Source organism: Mus pahari, chromosome 16, assembly GCF_900095145.1.
Source record: "Mus pahari chromosome 16, PAHARI_EIJ_v1.1, whole genome shotgun sequence".
In the NCBI taxonomy this organism is placed as follows: Eukaryota; Metazoa; Chordata; class Mammalia; order Rodentia; family Muridae; genus Mus; species Mus pahari.
In genome coordinates, this window is record NC_034605.1 from 41,651,766 (window position 1) to 41,670,292 (window position 18,527).

General features: G+C 45.1%; 1 protein-coding gene and 1 non-coding gene across 2 annotated transcripts in view; one reads left to right on the plus strand and one right to left on the minus strand.

Annotated features, from left to right (window-relative positions):
- Bloc1s5 (biogenesis of lysosomal organelles complex 1 subunit 5) overlaps nt 1-18,527 on the minus strand; it is a 32,867-nt gene that overhangs the window by 9,697 nt on the left and 4,643 nt on the right. Inside the window, exons 3-4 of the mRNA XM_021215882.1 lie at nt 4,437-4,566; nt 515-573 (exon numbers count right to left, since the gene is read on the minus strand). Of these exons, the coding sequence (XP_021071541.1) occupies nt 515-573; nt 4,437-4,566 (189 nt within the window). The remainder of the gene's footprint in view (nt 1-514; nt 574-4,436; nt 4,567-18,527) is intronic.
- Nucleotides 14,025-14,129, plus strand: LOC115065658. The gene has a single exon (XR_003845426.1). It is a non-coding gene; the product is annotated as a U6 spliceosomal RNA (small nuclear RNA).

Consider the following 18,527-nt stretch of genomic DNA (forward strand, 5'->3'; position numbering starts at 1 on the left):
CACACACACACACACACACACACACACACACACACACACACACACACTTAAAAAGATCACAGGCACACTGCACATCCCATCACACATATAAAAAAAATCCAAAAAGATGACCGTGCCACTATGTTTTCAACACATCTTAATGTGTTAGCCAACTTTAAATCTTTTTTCTTTAATTTCTGTGTATTTGTAATGTGTATCAGTGTTTTGCCAGCATGGACGTTTGTGTACCATGTGCATACAGTGCTTGAGGAAGACAGAAGAGGGCACTGCATCCCCTGAGACTGGAGTAACCGACAGTTGTGAGCCACCAGTGGGTGCTGGGAACTGAACCTGAGTCTGCTGGAAAAGCAGTGGTCTTAACTGCTGAGCCATCTCTCCAGCCCCATCTTTCTGTTTTTTAGCCACTGAATTGCAGAAAATGAATTCAGAGACGCTGGACTGGAAGCAACTGCTGACAGTGTTAAGAACAGGTCTGAGAAGTCTATGCCCCTTTGCTCCAGTCACCCACTTTTACCTTTTTCCGTTCCTGTTCTCTCTGTTGGAGTCTGCAGATGGAGTCGTTAGCTGCTTGCACTGAAATAAAACAGACGGTAGGTTTCAGTGGCAGCCTCTGGTCACCTCTCTGGAGTCTTTAATCTCAACAGTGTATTAAAGATAGATACCAGTTGCCAGCTGGGGAGTGGCCAAGAGGAAAAGTGCACGTTGTCAGCACATTCAGCATGGCACGGCTGGAACCACCACGGTTGGGAGCTCTGAGCTGTCATCCAAAGAGCACAGAAATACTAAGCCCCCTGATATGTTGGCATCAACCACCTTAATCAATGTTCTCTGCAAAGGGGTGAACTCACAGTCGCATTCAGAGCAACAAGGCTCATCGTCTGAGCCTTCTCTCTGAGGCAAGGCCGGATGGCCAGATGCCCCCACGGCCGGACGGCCAGATGCCCCCACATGCCCCCACATGCCCCCACTGCTTCTGCTCACTCTTCCTGTTGTGCTCCTGTCTCCTAACTAGTTCATCCTGGATGCTGCTACATTTACCTCTCCCAGGTCTGACAGTTCACAAAATCATTTCCATTTCTTAAGAACCAACATTCTAATGTAAAGTGAGCATCCCCAAATTCAAACTGCTTTAAAATCTAAGACCTTCAGAGAGCTGGCGTGACGGTACAAGTAGAGACTTCCACACCAGACCTCATGTGTCTCAGGAAAGACTCCGGTCATAAAATAGTGCACAGCTACTGCCAGGCTGGTGTGAATCCCTGAGTTCCTCAGACCTTACCACCAGTCTAACTTTCCTTCTGCTCTGACAAAGGCAACTGGTCTGCAGGCTAGCGGCCAGTCTTACCATCTGTGACTGCTCTGCCCTCCTGCTGGTCCACTGATTCCTGACATGCTTGCGGAGCCCCATCCTGCTCTTGCAGGGCTCCTCCCTCCTCAGCTCCTCCTCATCTACCTATGTCTTACCCCTTGCTCTGGGCACCGACCTCCTCGCTCTTCCCACTTTGCCAACCCATACTCCCACCACAAGGCATTTGCTCTTCCTGCTCCTTAGAACACGTTTCTCCCAACTCTCCTGCAAGTCTGTCTGAGTGTCTTACTTATTTTACAAATGAGGAACTAACAACAGGACCTCAGGATGGACATGATCATTCATGAGAAAGATAGCAAACATGCCCATTAAGAGATTAAGTATTATTAATAAGAACCATGTAACTGGGGAGTCAGCTACGTGAGTGTGAGGACCTAAGTTTGGATTTCTAGCTGCTGTCCCTGCAAGTCCCACAATGAGGGTAAAGACAGTCTAGCCAAACTGACACCCAGGGTCATTGTGAGACCTACAGCACAGTCAGGTTCACAAGTGAGTTCCAGACCAGCCTAGGCCACAGGAAAGACCCTGTCTCAAAAGCCACTCTTGAGCAGTGTCAAGTGGTGGCGCTGAGGAGCCTGTTCACCCTGCTGCCCTCACACAAAGCCCTCCCTCGCTCTCCCTGTCCTCTGGTGAAGTGCTTTCAGTTGTGAAATTCCCTCAGCAGAGGCAGGCTGCTACAGGAGCCCCTCTGCTACAGCTGCTGAAGCTGGAAGCCATCTGCCTTCCTCTCCCTGCCTAGGGCTAACCCAACCAGGTCCACATCAGGGCGAGGACAGCGGTCTCTCTTTCAGAAAACTGCGAAGCCTCCACTGCAGGGATGCAGCCAGCAGATTTCATTTTCAAAAGCTTTATCCTCAGCGGCTATTAACAAACTTTCCTAGATCACAGAGGACATCTAAGGATGGAGGATTGGCTTACCAATCATTTTTCTTAACAAAACAAGAGAGGAGTTGATAAGATCTGCCTTCTTCCTGTGGCAGCAAGTATGACCTCACCATTCCTAAGCATGGTGCTATCATTTCCTGTTCGTCTTTTTTCCTTCCTAGCTCTGTGAACAGATCTTAAAAATCTGTGTTTCTGTCCTCAGGTCATTTTCATTTTTGGATCATCCTGAGTGCAGTTTGAAAGAAAAGTTGAAGGGCCATGACATTTCTGCTGTCACCTGTCCCAGCGCCCCTGCCCCATAACTACATCATTCCCCCTCGCCTTCCCTCCTCCAAAACCTGCCCGTTCACCCTTCTAGCTCTCTTTTAAGGCCTCTTTATTTGTTGCTACTCCAAGCATCCATGCATATCCATGCATCCCCCTAGATATGACCTGTGCAGTCTGAAGTGTTACCTGCACACATGCTTTCAGGGCTGACATTTGGTACTGAGCTGCAAGCTGCTGTGCTGGTCTCTGGGGAGACCATGTCTCCTGCCCCACCACTCCTTAGCTGTCTGTAGTTCTCAGAATGGCGTGGAGGCCCGCGGGCTTTTCCCCACCCACTTTGGCATGTCTGTGGGTGTCACCTGTGCTTAGCTCATGCTTAGGCTGTCATGGTGATGAGACTTCATGGGTGTAGCTTCTGTCATTACTAGGAGACACAGTCTCACAGTCAACTCCCTGGGCCTCTGGCTCTTACAGTCTTTCCGCCCCTTCTTCAATGCCCGCTGGGCCTTGTGCTCCCGAGTGTTAAATAGATATATTCATTGGGACTGGGCTTACAAACCTGCATTCTGACTAGCTGTGGTTTTCTATGGTGGCTCTGTCTACTGTAAAAAGAAATTTCCTTGATGAGGCCTGAAGACTATTCTTATCTGTGGGCTGTCACAACCTTTAAAAAACTTCTTTTGGATGAAGGGGATAAACCTCCACTTGTGTTCCTCTACAGAATTGTCTCCATGTTTGGAAAGAACATCCATCTTCAGAATTTGACTCCCTGTGAAGTTATCCACATTTCAGCCACATAGACACAAAATGGAAAAGGCTTTTTTATTTCATTGTGTGTGTGTGTGTGTGTGCAGGTACATGTGCTCCAACAGGTCAAAGGACAGCTTTGGATTTGGTTTTCTCATTCCACTATGTGGGTTCTAGGCATCAAACTCGGGCTGTCAGGCTTAGCAGCAAGTGCCTTTCCCCACTGAGCTTTTCTCAACTTAGAGTTTGCCTTTCGAAAACCTATAAATAAATAAATAATCACCTGACCACTCTATAACAGTCCCGTCCTTAATGGTCAATGAGACCAAGAGAAAGCCCACATTGTACCACCCTCACAGGCTGGCCTGGCCCCCTCCCTCACAGGCTGGCCTGGCCCTCTCCCTCACAGGTGGCTGCACCTAGCCCTTCAGTCATCAGTTGTTCTCCCTCTGTGAACAAGCCGCATGTTCTTAGAATAGACATCTGAGGAGAAGCTTCGATATTCTGACATCCTAATTTTAACATCACACTAATACCAACTTTCATTTGTGTTAAAGTCCAATATTAAAGAATACTAACAAATGTTCCTTTGTCAGCTACCTCTTTTCTTTTTCTTTTTCTTTTTTTCTTTTTTTTTTTTTTTGGTTTTTTGAGGCAGGGTTTCTCTGTGTAGCCCTGGCTGTCCTGGAACTCACTCTGTAGACCAGGCTGGCCTCAAACTCAGAAATCCGCCTGCCTTTGCCTCCCGAGTGCTGGGATTAAAGGCGTGCGCCACCACGCCCGGCTGCTACCTCTTTTCATTGAAATATTCTCCTTAATGAGAAAACTGATAAAATATAAACATTTATAAAAGGCATAGTCCACTTGAAAGAGAAATTCATTTCCTAGTCATCATATATTTTCATATAAAATTAAATAATTTTAAAGGTAAAAAGCCAGAATTTTCTCCCATACTAAAGAGCTCGTCTTGTGCAATGCTTGTGCAATGCTTGTGCACAGGGCTTACTTTGGATCCTGGTGCCAGGAGAGTAACCACACCAGACAGTCTGACTGCGGCTGGCCTCTAGGTAAGCCCCAGCAGGAGCTCTGCTCCCTCCGCAGCAACCCTCAGGAGAACATGCCCGGGTGTGGGAATATGAGGGCGAGGCCACAGAGCAGCTAGACTTACATCTCTGCAGGGTCTCCCCCAGGCTGCCCTCCATGGTCTTTCTGCATTTGGGAAGCAGGCGCTCATTTGTTTCCTGGATTGTATTCTCCAAGTTCTTAAGAACGCGCAATTCTCGAAGACCACGTTTTTCCTATTAAGAAAAATAAATTACTAGTATCTCAAGGGGTAGTAATTACTGTCTGTAGTTCCAAGAAGTCAGGCTTGTGAGCACACACCTTTACATTTTCTGGTTGAAAAGGTCAAAACCTAGCAGCATTTTTATTATGAAACACTCTAAAAGCTGCAATAAGAATATTCTTACAGTAGTGTTCAGAAACAGGAGAAATACTAGAGAGGCTAGAAAGACACGTACACGGCTACACATCTCATTAGAGTGAGCCCTGATACTTCCGTTCTTATATGCTACAGACTTTACGTCTGTCTTTTTCCTCTTCAAAATAACAACATTATTTGGTCAATGTAACTGTCAAAGTAATGACAGACAGACACCCTACCCATGCAGAAAAATTCGCAGTGAAGGCTGCTATCCTTAGAAAAGCCTGTGTTGGCCTGCACGGCTGGCCTACCCAGAAAGCAGGTCTCTGACTGGTGTGAATCTACCTGTGGGTGGGAAGTGCAGTCCAGTCCCTGGCCCCCACAGGCAAGAGAAGGCAAGTGCACCCCCCACAGGTTTAAACCGGTGGAGCATCTCAGTCACCCCACCTGCACTCAGGCTTCCACACTTGCACCTGGGCAGCTCCCTGGTTCTTTTCCAACTGTCTGTGGTGGCTTCTGTGAGCCTGGCTTTAGCTTTCTTGACCAGGCTAGTTGGTTAGGTATGCCCTTATGCCCACATTCTACCTGTACTTCTCTCTCTAGGACCACTGGTGATAAGAGACAAAATTTACAATAGGAAGGCTGCTCACGATTACAGGGTGGGCCTCCATGTTTAACCCTCAGGGGGTAAGGCTGGAAAGACTGTAGTTGGTTTGTTTGTTTGAGACAGGGTTTTTCTCTCTGTTACCCAGGTTAGCTTAGAACTCAGTATGCATTACAGGTTGGACTTGAACTCTGGAATCTCCTGTTTCTGCCTCCCAAGTGCTAGGTTTACAGATATGAGCTACAATGACTGACTGACTAAGGAAATTATTCTGCTTTTTTTTTTTTTTTTTTTTTTTGGTTTTTCGAGACAGGGTTTCTCTGTATAGCCCTGGCTGTCCTGGAACTCACTTTGTAGACCAAGCTGGCCGCGAACTCAGAAATCTGCCTGTCTCTGCCTCCCAAGTGCTGGGATTAAAGGCATGCGCCACCAAGCCCGGCTATTCAGTTTTATATAAAGAAAAGTTACATTTTGATTCATACTGACTAAATTCAAATTACCTTCATCTATTGTGTTTCTTTTCAGTTCCTAAATTACTTAGCTCCTTTATCTTTGACTTAAATTAAAATATTAATATGATTACTAAAAACTAAAATGTTTTTAAAAGGACTTTTTTTTTTGTTCTGAAGGTGTGTTACACTATAAACATACAGTCAAACCACTGTCTATCTAAGGCAAAGCCTTACTATGTAGCCCAGGCTGGCCTGGACCTCACAATACTCCTGCCTCTGTTTCCTGAGTGCTGGCATTATAGACATGTACCTCTGCACCAGCCAAATAATTTTCGTATAAGAACGTTTGAGTAACACTACTCAGAAATACAGATGAATTTCTTCATATGTGACTTGATTTTAGGGACTGCTCTTTGAAATTTAGTATTGTTTCAAAGTACATAAAATATCTATATGGCTTCAAAACTATATCTGTATAACATGTATCCAGAGAAGTCTAGCCCCCCCCCCCATCCTGGCTTATCCTCTTCTGTTAGGCATGTTTTCAAATGTATTTAACCATTGGTTTAAGTATAAGGATACATATGCCTGGATGCACTCGTCTAGGCACATGTGTTTATCACACTCACACACACACACACACACACACACACACACACAGACAGACAGACAGACAGACATAGAAAGCTGAGTATATACAGAATGGGATGCAGAGATGCTTCTTTCATCACCCATGAGTAAGGTCACAGGCACAGGGCTGGAGATGGCTCAGTGGTTAAGAGAGTTTGCTGTTCTTCCAGAGGATATAAGTTCAGTTGCCAGCAACCCATACTGGGTGGCTCACAGCCCCTTGTAATTACAGCTTCGGGGCACTGGGTGCCCTCTTCTGGCCTCTGCAGGAACTGTACTCATTTGTCCAGACATACCTACACATAATATTCAAAAGGACACACTAATACATATAGCTCTCTGTGTGGTCTACTTGTCCCGTTTTCTGGTACTTTTTTCTTTTTAAAATAGGTCTATCTATCTATCTATCTATCTATCTATCTATCTATCTATCTATCGTATATGAGTACGCCATTGCTATCTATCTATTTATTTATTGTATATGAGTACACCATTGCTCTCTTCAGACACACCAGAAGAGAGCATTAGATCCCATTACGGATGGTTGTGAGCCACCATGTGGTTGCTGGGAATTGAACTCAGGACCTCTAGAAGAGCAGTCAGTGCTCTTAACCACTGAACCATCTCTCCAGCCCTCTGGTACTTTCTGAATGATTCAGATGCTTTCAGATTATGAAGGGGTCAACTCCTGATAAAACCACAGAAGACTGAAAACATAGGTGAAAATGTACTTAATCCCTAACTCATCAAACATCCTATCTTAGCCACACAATGCATTGCAGTTTGTGTCTTGAAATAATCTTGCAGCTAACCTGGACCTGCGGCTTCCTCTGCTACATCCACAGCAAGGAGAACTGGGCCTCAGATCACTAGATTGATGCGAGATTCAATTCAAAATATTCCTATGATGCTTAGTACCAAATGGCCACCACTCCTACACATTTTCAAAAGCAAAAACCCTAAGCTGGAGACTATAGATTTTAAAGATGAATGCGTGTTTGTAAGTGCACACACATCCAGAACAGTGCACTGCATCCCCTGGCGCTGGAGTTACAGATGGTTGAGAGGCACATGATGCAGGTGCTGGGAACTGAACTCCGGCCCTGTGGATGCGCTCTCAACCACTGCGTCATCTCTCTAGCCCAGGAAACTACATTTGAAAGCTCACAATTTGTTTCTCATGGCTGATAATGCTAGTACTGTGCATAACATCCCGTGAAGGAAAGGGCCAGTGTTTCCTTGTTCCTAACATACGGCATATCAGTGTTAGGTGAGAACCTTGAGTTTTACTGCAGTCTGTCCTTTTCCCTCAGGATGGGACTTGAGTGTGTGTCCTCTCATTTCAGGCACTACTCAGGAGGCACTCACAGAGGGAGGACAGCCTCCTTTCCACAGGCCTTCCCATCTCCCTCCAAATTCTCCTATCACTCATTTTCTGCCCCAACACCACTACTATCCCTGCTTCTCTCCTCAATCTCTTTCTTTCTATTTGTTTGTTTGTTTGTTTGTTTGTTTGTTTGAAATAAGGTCTTCTATAGCTCTGGCTTCAAACTCCCTGTGAGGCTGAAGCTGACCTTAAACACAGACCTGCCTGCTTCCACCTCCTGTGATGAGAGTACAGGTCTGCACCGTCACATCTGTCTATATTGCTAAGTATTAATTCTATGACTAAACAGGTAGAAAAAAATATTATGGACAGCCAGTTAGGGCTATGCAGAGAAATTTTATCTCTAAAAAAAAAACAAATAATAATAATAACAACAACTACAACAACAACAATAGTCAGGTATGGTAGCACATGCTTTTAATTCCAGCACTTGGCAGGCAGATCTCTAAGTTCAAGGCCAGCCTGGTCTACAGAGAGAGATCCAGGACAGCCAGGAGTACAGAGAAACCCTGTCTTGGAAAAAAAATCCAAAAAACAACACACACACACACACACACACACACACACATTTTCATTTATTTATTGGTAGGAAAACACACACATGCCATGGTGGTGGTAAAGATGGTGGTGGTGGTGGTGTGTGTAAGTCCAGAGGACAACTTGAGTGAGCCAGGACTCTCCTTCCACCATGTGGCTTCAGGGATCCAACTGTGGTCATCAGACTTGGCAACAAGCACCCTTACCCATTACCCCCATTACCACAGCCCTGGCCCCAACAAGCACACTCACGCTGAGGGGAAAGCCTCTGTCTAGCTCTCTGATGTGCAGTGGCCCCAGGAAAAGCTCATCTGAACCCATTCCTGGAGCCTTGCAGAGCCCTAACTGTGTCTGTCATCTCTACATCGAAGTGGAGATGGGCCAGATACAAAGCCCACTGGCATAACACAGACAAATCTGCCAACAGTCGGATTTTTTCCCCCTTGACAAAGGGCCTATTCATTTAGCCTGGGGGCCCAGAGGATTTTTCCCCCTATAAAGTCCAAGGTGATTTTCTTCTTTCTTCTTTTCTTCCTCTTCCTCTTCTTCTTCTTTCAGAACTGGTCTCAAGCATCAGGTACTCTAGGTTAATCTTCCCAGAAGGTAGCACATGCTGCAGTATGAGTCCACCATCAATTTCAGCAAAGTTTTTCTGAGTTCTCTTTTGTTCTTCTCGGTGCCTTGATTTCCCTCAGGCTTGCTGCCACAGTGTGGGGTCCTCTGGACTCACCAGCAGCAAGCATTCCTTCCTCTCCAGTCCTCTCTTGTCAGTGTTAAGTCTTCTCAGTCTTATTTTAGGACTATATATTTTGACTGTTTATTCCCAGGCTCGATGTTTAATTCTCACCTCAAAAATAATGTTAACGTTTTTATTTTCCCTAGGCAGTGTTGTGGTATATGTCTTTAATCCCAGCACTTGGGATGCAGAGGCAGGCGATCTCTGAGTTTGAGGTCAGCCTGGTCTACAGAGCTGTTCCAAGACAGCTGGAGCTACACACAGAAACCCTGTCTTAAAAAATAAATAAATAAAGCAAACAAAACAAACTTTCACTTTCCCCAATTCTTTCACCTCACTTCTTTCCTGTTTCATTTTATCCAAACATCTGGCCAGCTTTCCTGACTCTCACTTACACTTTTCCTATAACTTTCTTCTTTCCTGTCTTCAGCTCTATAGCTTCTCCAGTGTGGCCTTGGCCTCCATGGTCACTCTGTGGAGGTGGAGCCTGTGATGCCATCTGCTGGGCTCTGCTGTTCTCCAAATGGCCTATCAGGATCTCCAAATCGGCCTGATGGTGCTTTCGAGGGCCTGCAGAGTCTGCACGCACACTCTGGCCTTCCCAAGTCCCCTGCTGCTCCCCGACTTCTGGCATTTCTGATGTCAGGAAATGGACGGCTTGGCCATTTGCTATTCTGAGGCTGTCTTGCTTACCATTTGGCCTTATTGTTGTTGTTGCTTATATCTGCTGGGCCAAGTTTCACTGCATGTTTCCAGAGACAAAATTTGATGAAGAAAACACCAAGCTGTTAAAACCTATGCCATTAATGCTGCTGTTTGGAGATGGCACTGGAACTGGGAAGAATCAAGTTTAAGAGAACTATTTCAGCACTTACGGTGAATTCATTTCTTTATTATCAGGCAGAGGAATATTCTGTCAATGCAGAAACAAAGGCACCTAAAGTAAGGGGGCAGAGCTCGGTCTCTGTCTCTGTCTCTCTGTCTCTGTCTCTCTCTGTCTCTCTCTGTCTCTCTCTGTCTCTCTCTCTGTCTCTCTCTCTGTCTCTCTCTCTCTCTTTCTCTCTCATTTTTTAAGACAAGGTCTCACAGAACCCAGGTTGGCCTCAAACTCACTGTGAAGCTGATGATGACTTTGATCTCCTTATCCTTCTGCCTCCATCTCTGAAGGACTAAAATTACAAGCAAGCAATCACTCCATCCTGTATTATTATTACTATTGTTGTTGCTATTGGGAGAAAGGGCCTCGTGTAGTCCAGGGTAGCCTTGAGTTGCTTTACGGCTGAGAATTGCCTTGATCCTCCCGCCTCTGTCCCTGACTGCCGAGATTATACCAACTTTACGTAGTCCTGGGGTCAGGCGCACACTCGGCAAGCAGTCTACTGAATGAAGTGTTTCCCTAGCTCAGGCAGGTAAGCCAGCAGTCTTAGCCCACTAGTGATAAAAGCAAGCTTACATACTGAAGAGGCCTGTGGAGTGACTTGCCTTCTACAAAGCTGCTGTGAGAGTCTCTTCCCTGAGCCCTTCCACCTGATAAGTGCTTGTTAAACTGATATATTTGATTGAGAACTACAATCAACATCAATCTCAAAAGGAAAGGGCTACAGTAGCACGTGCTCATTAAATGTTGCATCTTACTTCCAGACTAAAAATTGTTGGAACAATGCCTAGCAGCAATAAGATAATGACGTGTAACCTCCCATAAAACTACATATACTTTAATTTCTTAATTCAAGTTGAAATGAATAACAAGTGTAATATACTTAAAACTATGCCTAGCCGTAAGCACTTACACTGTTAGTCACTATTGATACTGTCATATAACATTACCTTAGAGATGCACCTTGATGGCATTAGAGAAAAAAGGCCAATAAGTAAGTCTTTCTCTCCGTCTCAACACCAATCAGCCCCATGGGGTGAAAGGTCAGGATGCTATGAAATTCTACATGGTGCTGCCTTGAAAGAATTTTTCCTGGACCAATTCATCTCACATTTGAATACACTTATTTTATCTCCTAAGACCAAGTTTCACTACATATTCCATGGTGGCCTTGAACTCGGCGACTGTCCCGCCTTTCTTCCAAGTTCTGGGATTACAGAGTGCACCGCATGTCCACTACCTGACAGTCATACCCATGAAGACAATTCCTTCTGAGTCCTGTGTTACAGCATCTCTGCCACTCTTGGAGGACCACTCTCTGCTCAAATGTCACTCTCCAGTGGCAGTCTCCTGTGGAACCCCGCAGGGAACTGTTCCTGGAGTACTGTCCTCTCTCACGGCCTCTGTTGTGAAGCAGGGCAGCTCTTGATCTGTGTGCGTCTTCTCGTACACATTCTGAATCTGCAACGGAAGCTTTCTGGCTCTGAGGGTTTCCTGTCACTGACTTTCCCATGTGTGGTATGACAGACAGACTGACAGACACACGACAGACTGACAGACACACTTGAGCATCATTCTTATTCCATGTTACCAGCACTCCAACTATGTCTGGGGTAGTCACATGCCTCTAACAGAGGCTGCCTGCTGCTTTCTGCCAGCCCCCTCTTTTACCACACAAAGTGGAGTCATAATGACTGAGGCTCCATAGCCACTTTTAAGTGTAAGGGCTATGTGCCAAGGAGACAGGCTGGAAGCCACTGACATCATAGAGTCACCATGCCAGCCCTGGACTTTCCAGATCTGTCCCAGGACTATGCAAAAAACATAAGCCCTTTTAGGCCTGTTTTCCACATATCTATTACTAGTAACTATACACATTCCCACTGAGATGCCTGGGTGTCTGGTAAGTATTCAGTAAAGCCCTGAAGGGGGTATGCCAGGCACATTCTAATACAGTAACACAGGATTACCCTCTCCTCTCTATCAGAGAGACCATGGTGTCTCATCTACAGCTAGTACCACAATGACTTAAAGGGTAACGCCTCTCCCCAGGAAACTGCCACACTGCCTTTCACAAGCACTGGATGGAAACGTGCCCTGAGAGAGGCTGCACACTATCCCAAGCTTTGCCCGCCATGTTCAGTGGAATTCAGGGAGAAACTGTCTAAAGCTAGAAGAAAAGCTGCCAACTGGTTTTAAACACCAAAGAAGATAGCCTGTCACAGTCTGCCTGTGCTTGAGGAACTCTGAGAAACGCTGCCACCGTGTGGCACTTAGTCCCTGATTTGTGGAAAAAAGTTTACAAACAAAATGAGCTGGAGCTTCTGGTCAGCTCTTCCCAAGCTGAACTCTGCCTGAGCGGCAGAGATGCGCAGGCCGGCCCTGCTGTCGCTCCTCAGGGGGACAGTGAGACGGATCCCTGGGAGAAGAGCCCCGTGGGCACGCTTGTTACCGTCTGTGTGAGCGTCTCCCAAGTCTCTGGACTGTATTTGATCTTTCCTTCCTTTTTGGTTGGTTGCTTTTACATTTATTTTTAAGTCATAAGTATGAGTGTTTGCCTGTATGTTGTTAGTATGTATGCCACATGCATGCCTGGTTCCCACAGAGACCAGGAGAGCAAACTGGGCCCCTAAAACTGGACAGCTGTGTGCCACCATGTGGGTGCTGGAAACTGAACTTGGGTCCTCTCAAAGAGCAGTTTAGACCTTTTAACAGCTAAGTCACCCCTCCAGCCCCAAGCCCTTTTTGTCTGTATTTGTGGAACAGCAAGCAGAGATGGGGCAGATGTTGACAATCAGGAAAACTTCTGTGCTATACTAAGTAAGCTCTTGGGAGAAGAAACATGGAAGGTCAGTGTATGAAAAGAACAGACCGAGTGCTTGTCAAAAAGAGCAAATCAAAGACAGCCAATATTTGATTTCTGGGTCCTTAGGTCCTTAAATGAGATGCTCTTCAAGATGAGCTATCTCCTGGGGGTGGGTTGCTATGTGTGGGATGCTATGTGTGTGTATCTGTTTTATTTACTCCTAGCATGTAACTTACACAAATCCTCAACATATTTCATTTAACTCTCACTATATGGTCACAGCTATCATGGCCAATGTGGAAAACTTAATTTTCAGTAGAATTTTTCTTTTTCAAAGTATTTTACTCTGTGTGTGTGTGTGGGGGGGGGGTTGTGTATGTGTGTGTACATGCATGTGCACACATCCATGTGGAAGTTAGAGAACAACTTACAAGAAGCAGTTCTCTTATACCTTGTGGGTTCTAAGTGTGGAACTCAAGCTGCCTGGCTTAGCAGCAGGTCTTTACCTACAGGCCCATCTCAGCAGGCCCTTGGTAAACACTGTTCCAAGAGAATGCTTATATAACCTGGTCCTGGTGGCACATGCTTTTAATCTCAGCACTCATGAGGCAGAGGCAGGAGAATGTCTGTGAGTTCCAGTCCAGCTTGACCTACAAAGTAGGGTGTACAGAGAGTCCTCAAAAAAAAAACAAGAGAGGAAGAGAGGGGAAGAGAAGAAGGGAAAGTGAAAGACGGGAGAGAAGGTATGGAGAATATGCTTATAACATCTGTTTAGGGGCTGGTAAGATGGCTCAGTGGGTAAGAGCACCCGACTGCTCTTTCGAAGGTCCAGAGTTCAAATCCCAGCAACCACATGGTGGCTTACAACCATCCCTAACAAGATCTGACGCCCTCTTCTGGAGTGTCTGAAGACAGCTACAGTGTACTTACATATAAATAAATAAATAAATAAATAAATAAATAAATAAATAAATAAATAAATAAATAAATAAATCTTTAAAAGAAAAACCAAAACATCTATTTAGGTAACCCCTATTTTATCTAGAGTTATTAAAAAGTGACCCCAGGGACTGGGTGATGGCTCGGCTGTTCAGAGCACTCAAAGCTACTGCAAAAACCCAGGTTCTGGTCTCAGCCCGTGTGCTTGTTCACAATCACTCCTGACTGGTTCTAAAGATTTGGCACCCTCTTCTGACGTCTGCAGCACCCAGCATGCACACAGGCCTTCTGCATACACCAAGGCCAGTACTCATCCACATAAAGATGAAATACGTCTAAGATCAAGGAGACTGAACTGAGCCCAGTGCCCCCGTTGGCAGCAGTACACTAGGGTCAGAATGACACAGAGAAGATCAGCATGGCGCCTGCTCAGGGATGGTACACAAATCTGTGAAGCCTTCTGAATTTTTCAGTCCAGGCTGAAGGGGGACAAAGAACTGAATGAAAACTCAGTTAAACTACTGTTAAAAAATAAACCTGAGGGTTTTTTGTTTTTTTTTTTTTATAGAATTAGTACATTGTATCTGCTGTACTTGGTATCATCTTTCAACAACTTAAACATTTTTTATCAACACCCACAGAAAGATGATTTTAAAATGAAGTCTCATTTAACTTTAGTATTCTGCAGTCTATACTATTATTGTTGTTTTTTAGTGCTGAGGAAACTGAGCCTTGCAGAGCAAGCAGTCATAGCTAGTAAGAGGGGGCAGGACTTGACCCCAGGCACAGATGGCAGAGCACCATGTTCTTCCTACCTTTCTTGTCTTCTTGCCAAGACCTTGGAGGGCTTAAACATCCTCTCTAACATATGTCCATGGTCCCCTGACAACTCTCCTACATGCCAGTCAGAAGAGGTGCTGACTTCAACTGAACACAGAGTAATAAAAACACAGATGTAAAATTTCTTTTCAGGACTTAGTTTCATTTGTATAATACAATAACAGAAAACATTTCCATTATTTTGAGGATGCCAGCAGAAACATGCCAGGGGCTCTGAATTTTCAGGATGTCTCTGCTCCTAGTGAACTAGTTCACTGATTTCCATGCCTTGGCTCAATCTTTATGAAACAGGAACTTGGGTTACAGAAACCACCTTAATTTCAAAATTCTACAGTTATTTAAATAAATTATGTCCTCCAAAGTATAAGTATTTGTCTTAATAACAAAACTAACATAAAGGATGATTTCTGAGAAAGGTCCTTCACTGACTGTCATACAAACCTTAGCAGACTCTGCTACAGGCGTTTCAGACACAAAGGAGAACAACATAGGTCTGAAGTCAACACTCTAGTGATGAAGGCCAGCAAGGCGAATGACAAGACACAACCAGGCTGGCCAGCAGACGCCTAAATGGCTACCCAGGTCTGCACTTCTGGGGCCCACAGGCCCAACCGTTAATTCAACCCTATTGTATTACCATGAAGGAGTAAGGTTTTAGACCTAAATGTTATGGATGCATTAAGATCTCCAACCAGGCGACAGTAGGGTGGTTATCTGTGGAAGCCTGACTTGTAAGGTGAGTCCTGAACAGTGACTGGGCTCTTCTTGCCAGAGATTTAGAATCTAAGAGGGATTCCAGGTGAGGGAGAGTCTCCTTCGTATTCCAGCTCTGAAGATAGAAGTAGCTGTGTGACAAAGACTCCAGTTCTCATCTGGAAACTGAAAGTGGCCTCCCAAGAAGAGCTGAATGGTACTACAGCCTTGTGGGTTTGGAAAAGGGTCTGGAGCCACAGGGCAGAATTCAGAATGCAGGGCTCAGAAGAACCCCGACTCTGGCTTCCTGAGATGCTGAGCTAAGGCCCTGCTGAGAAAGCACACCATTCAGCTTATGGGAAGAAAGGCTTTGTTTGGCTTATACTCCCAGGCCCTAGTGCATCACTGGGAACAACAGGACACACCCTGGAGTGGAAACCTAGAGGAATGCGACTTGCTCACTTGCAGCCTCGTGATTACTTAGCTTCCTGTACAGCCCAGAACCGCCTGCTCGCGATGGTGCTGCCCACCATTAGCAATCAAGGCTATTAATAAGTAATCAAGACAATCCCCCATAAGCATGCCCAGAGGGCAATCTGATCTGGACAGTCCTTCAGTTGAAACTCTCATCTCAGGTGACTTTCGGCTGTATCAAGCTGACAGGCAAAGCTAACGAGAATGTCAGCTTAAACCCTCTTTGTGCATACAGACATAAAGGGAAGAACCCAGAGGTCCCTGTCAGTTTTGCATATTTTTTCAAATAGTGCTGTAAGCTGTGAGCCAGCAAAGAGGACGCACATTATAAATGGTCACACATTATAAATGGATGCATATTACAAAGGTTGGTGAAGGACCCTATGACTGGGAGTGAAGGACTGCAGAGCAGCTAAGGGAGGAGAGAAGAAAGGGACCATAATGACCCACAGCCGTGGTCTACATTTTTCTTATTCTGCTCAGAATTCCATTCTGAGGTCAAATCCACAAACCCCAGCATCGCCACTGAAAACACGTGGAAAATGTGAGTGGAATGTGGAAAGGGAGAGTGAAGAGTAGTCACACACCTTCATGGCCACAAAGCTGAAGACAGATGAGAAGGATGCTGCTAACTGTAAGTCAAAGGGAAGTTTGACAGTGGCCAAGGGTTCTGCTATAGTGGCCCAGAAAAAGGACGCACACACGCACACATGCATGTACACACACAGACACAGACACAGACACACATACACACACACTCCCACCACTACCAAAAACAGCAGCAACCACTTCTCTGTCTCCTGATGAATCCCTTAGAGAAACATCTCTTATTTGTGTCTATTATCCTCATTAGGTTTAACCACAAAACTGATCATGATCATATTGTAGCCTCTTACGAAAGTGTTAGTCGATTATGTGAGTGTTCAGAGCACCCTAAAACTAACAAAGCAATACATATCACCAATTTACTTTTTGTTTTTAGTTATGTATGTTTTGTGTCTGTGTATATAAACCCTGTAAACAGTGCCTGAGGAGGCAGAAGAAGGTGTTGGATCCCTTGGAGCTAGAGTTACAGGTGACCATGAGCTCCCTGACATGGGTGCTGGGAACTGAAATCAAGCCCTTTCCAAGAACAGCAAGCGCTCTTAACTGCTGAGCCATCTCTCCAGCCCTCCACACACTCTTCAAGCCAGAAGGCACCTCCCTGCTCCCCTGGCTCTGTGCACTTCACTGTTGGTGTGACAAGCATTTGAAGACGTTTCTGGTATTTCTGAAAGGTGGTATTACTATGTGGCTACACGATAGAAATCCTGAGCTGTACACATCTATAGTTTATAAAGAGAACCAACCAACTAAGACAAACGCCTGATGCTCCTTGCATCAGGAAGCTGTGGGGAAGATAGATGCCTTCTGGAGGAGCCATCTTCCATAAAGTGTGCTGTAAGGCCAGATGTGTTGGCACTGCAGGGGACATCCCTTTTGGCTTCAGAATGTCTTGTTATTGTATACAGTGACACAGCATCCTACTGACATTATTGTGGGAAGAGGAAGAAGGAGTCGGGTAGCTGGCATATGAGTACTTGGATTTTTCTTTGAGTTAAGTGCAGTAGATTCTAAACTTTTTAAACAAACTAGAATTTGTCATGGTCACCAAAGTGAAGAAGGGCTGCGTGAATAAATGCTCGAGCACATTCTGTCTGCAAAGGTCAGTTGCAACATTGTTATTCTGTATATGTGTAGAATGTGAAAAGCCTTTGAGTTAAACAAATGTATCACATTTTAAAAAATGGTAACTTTGGCCAGGCATGGTAGCCCAAACCTTTAATTCTAGCACTCAGGAGTCAGAGATGGGCAGATTTCTGGAAGTTCAAGGATGGCCTTCTCTACATAGTGAGTTCAGCCAGGGCTTACAGATAACTATATAACCTCATCCTATATGGAACATTTAATATTTTAAACATATTCATGCAGGCCCAAGGATTCATAGTAAGTTTATATGGATTGGTAATGGCTTTTACATAACATGTAAGGAACATTCTTTGGATAGTTTTCTATGTCCTACATTATTCTTATCCTACATAGAACAAGGATGCTGGAAACTGTTAGCAGCTATTCCTGGGGTTATGGCCTGACTATGAAACATCGTTCCTGGGCTGGTGGTGCTGTTTTAGGTTTTGAACCTACGAAAGGTAGGCTATCCGTGGGGAATGTTCTTCACCGAGGCTGATCCTGGAGGTTCACAGTCCAGTCCTGCTTCCTACCCTGTCTGTACTTGTTGCTCCCCAGATGTGAAGAGTCCCTCCCACTCAACCTGCTCCCATGCCTGCCTCTCCAGGCTGAAACGCATCTCCTGTAACCCAAAGATAGCTTTTCTCTTAAGCTGCTTCTGCTATTTGGTTAAAGTGATGAGAAAAGTAACTTACACACTAGGTAATATACAACATTCTAAGAGACACTCACCTCTACACACAACTTTAAACTTCAAAGTCTTGTGAGGTATTGGCAGTTTTGGATTACAGAGCCTACTGAATATAAAAATGTCTGTTGGTTGCTACAGCTCTGCCTCAAGGGCTGCCTCAAAGACTTGCTGTGGTTTTAAGAGCTTAGAAGGAGAACCTTTCCTTTTGTCAGGTTCTCACATCCCTGGTCAAAGTCTCATCTGAGGACAGAACCCCAACACACAATCATTATCTAGCAGTAGCTTGGGAAATTACTAAATAATGCACGATGGATGAGTTATGCCTCGACAGACCTAGAATAATATGAATCAGGACTACACAGTCTCCCATGCAAAGTGAGGAGTGGCAGGTGGCGAGGCTAGAGTAGTGGCAGGCCACAGAAGAATGCTTCAGCTGCATCCT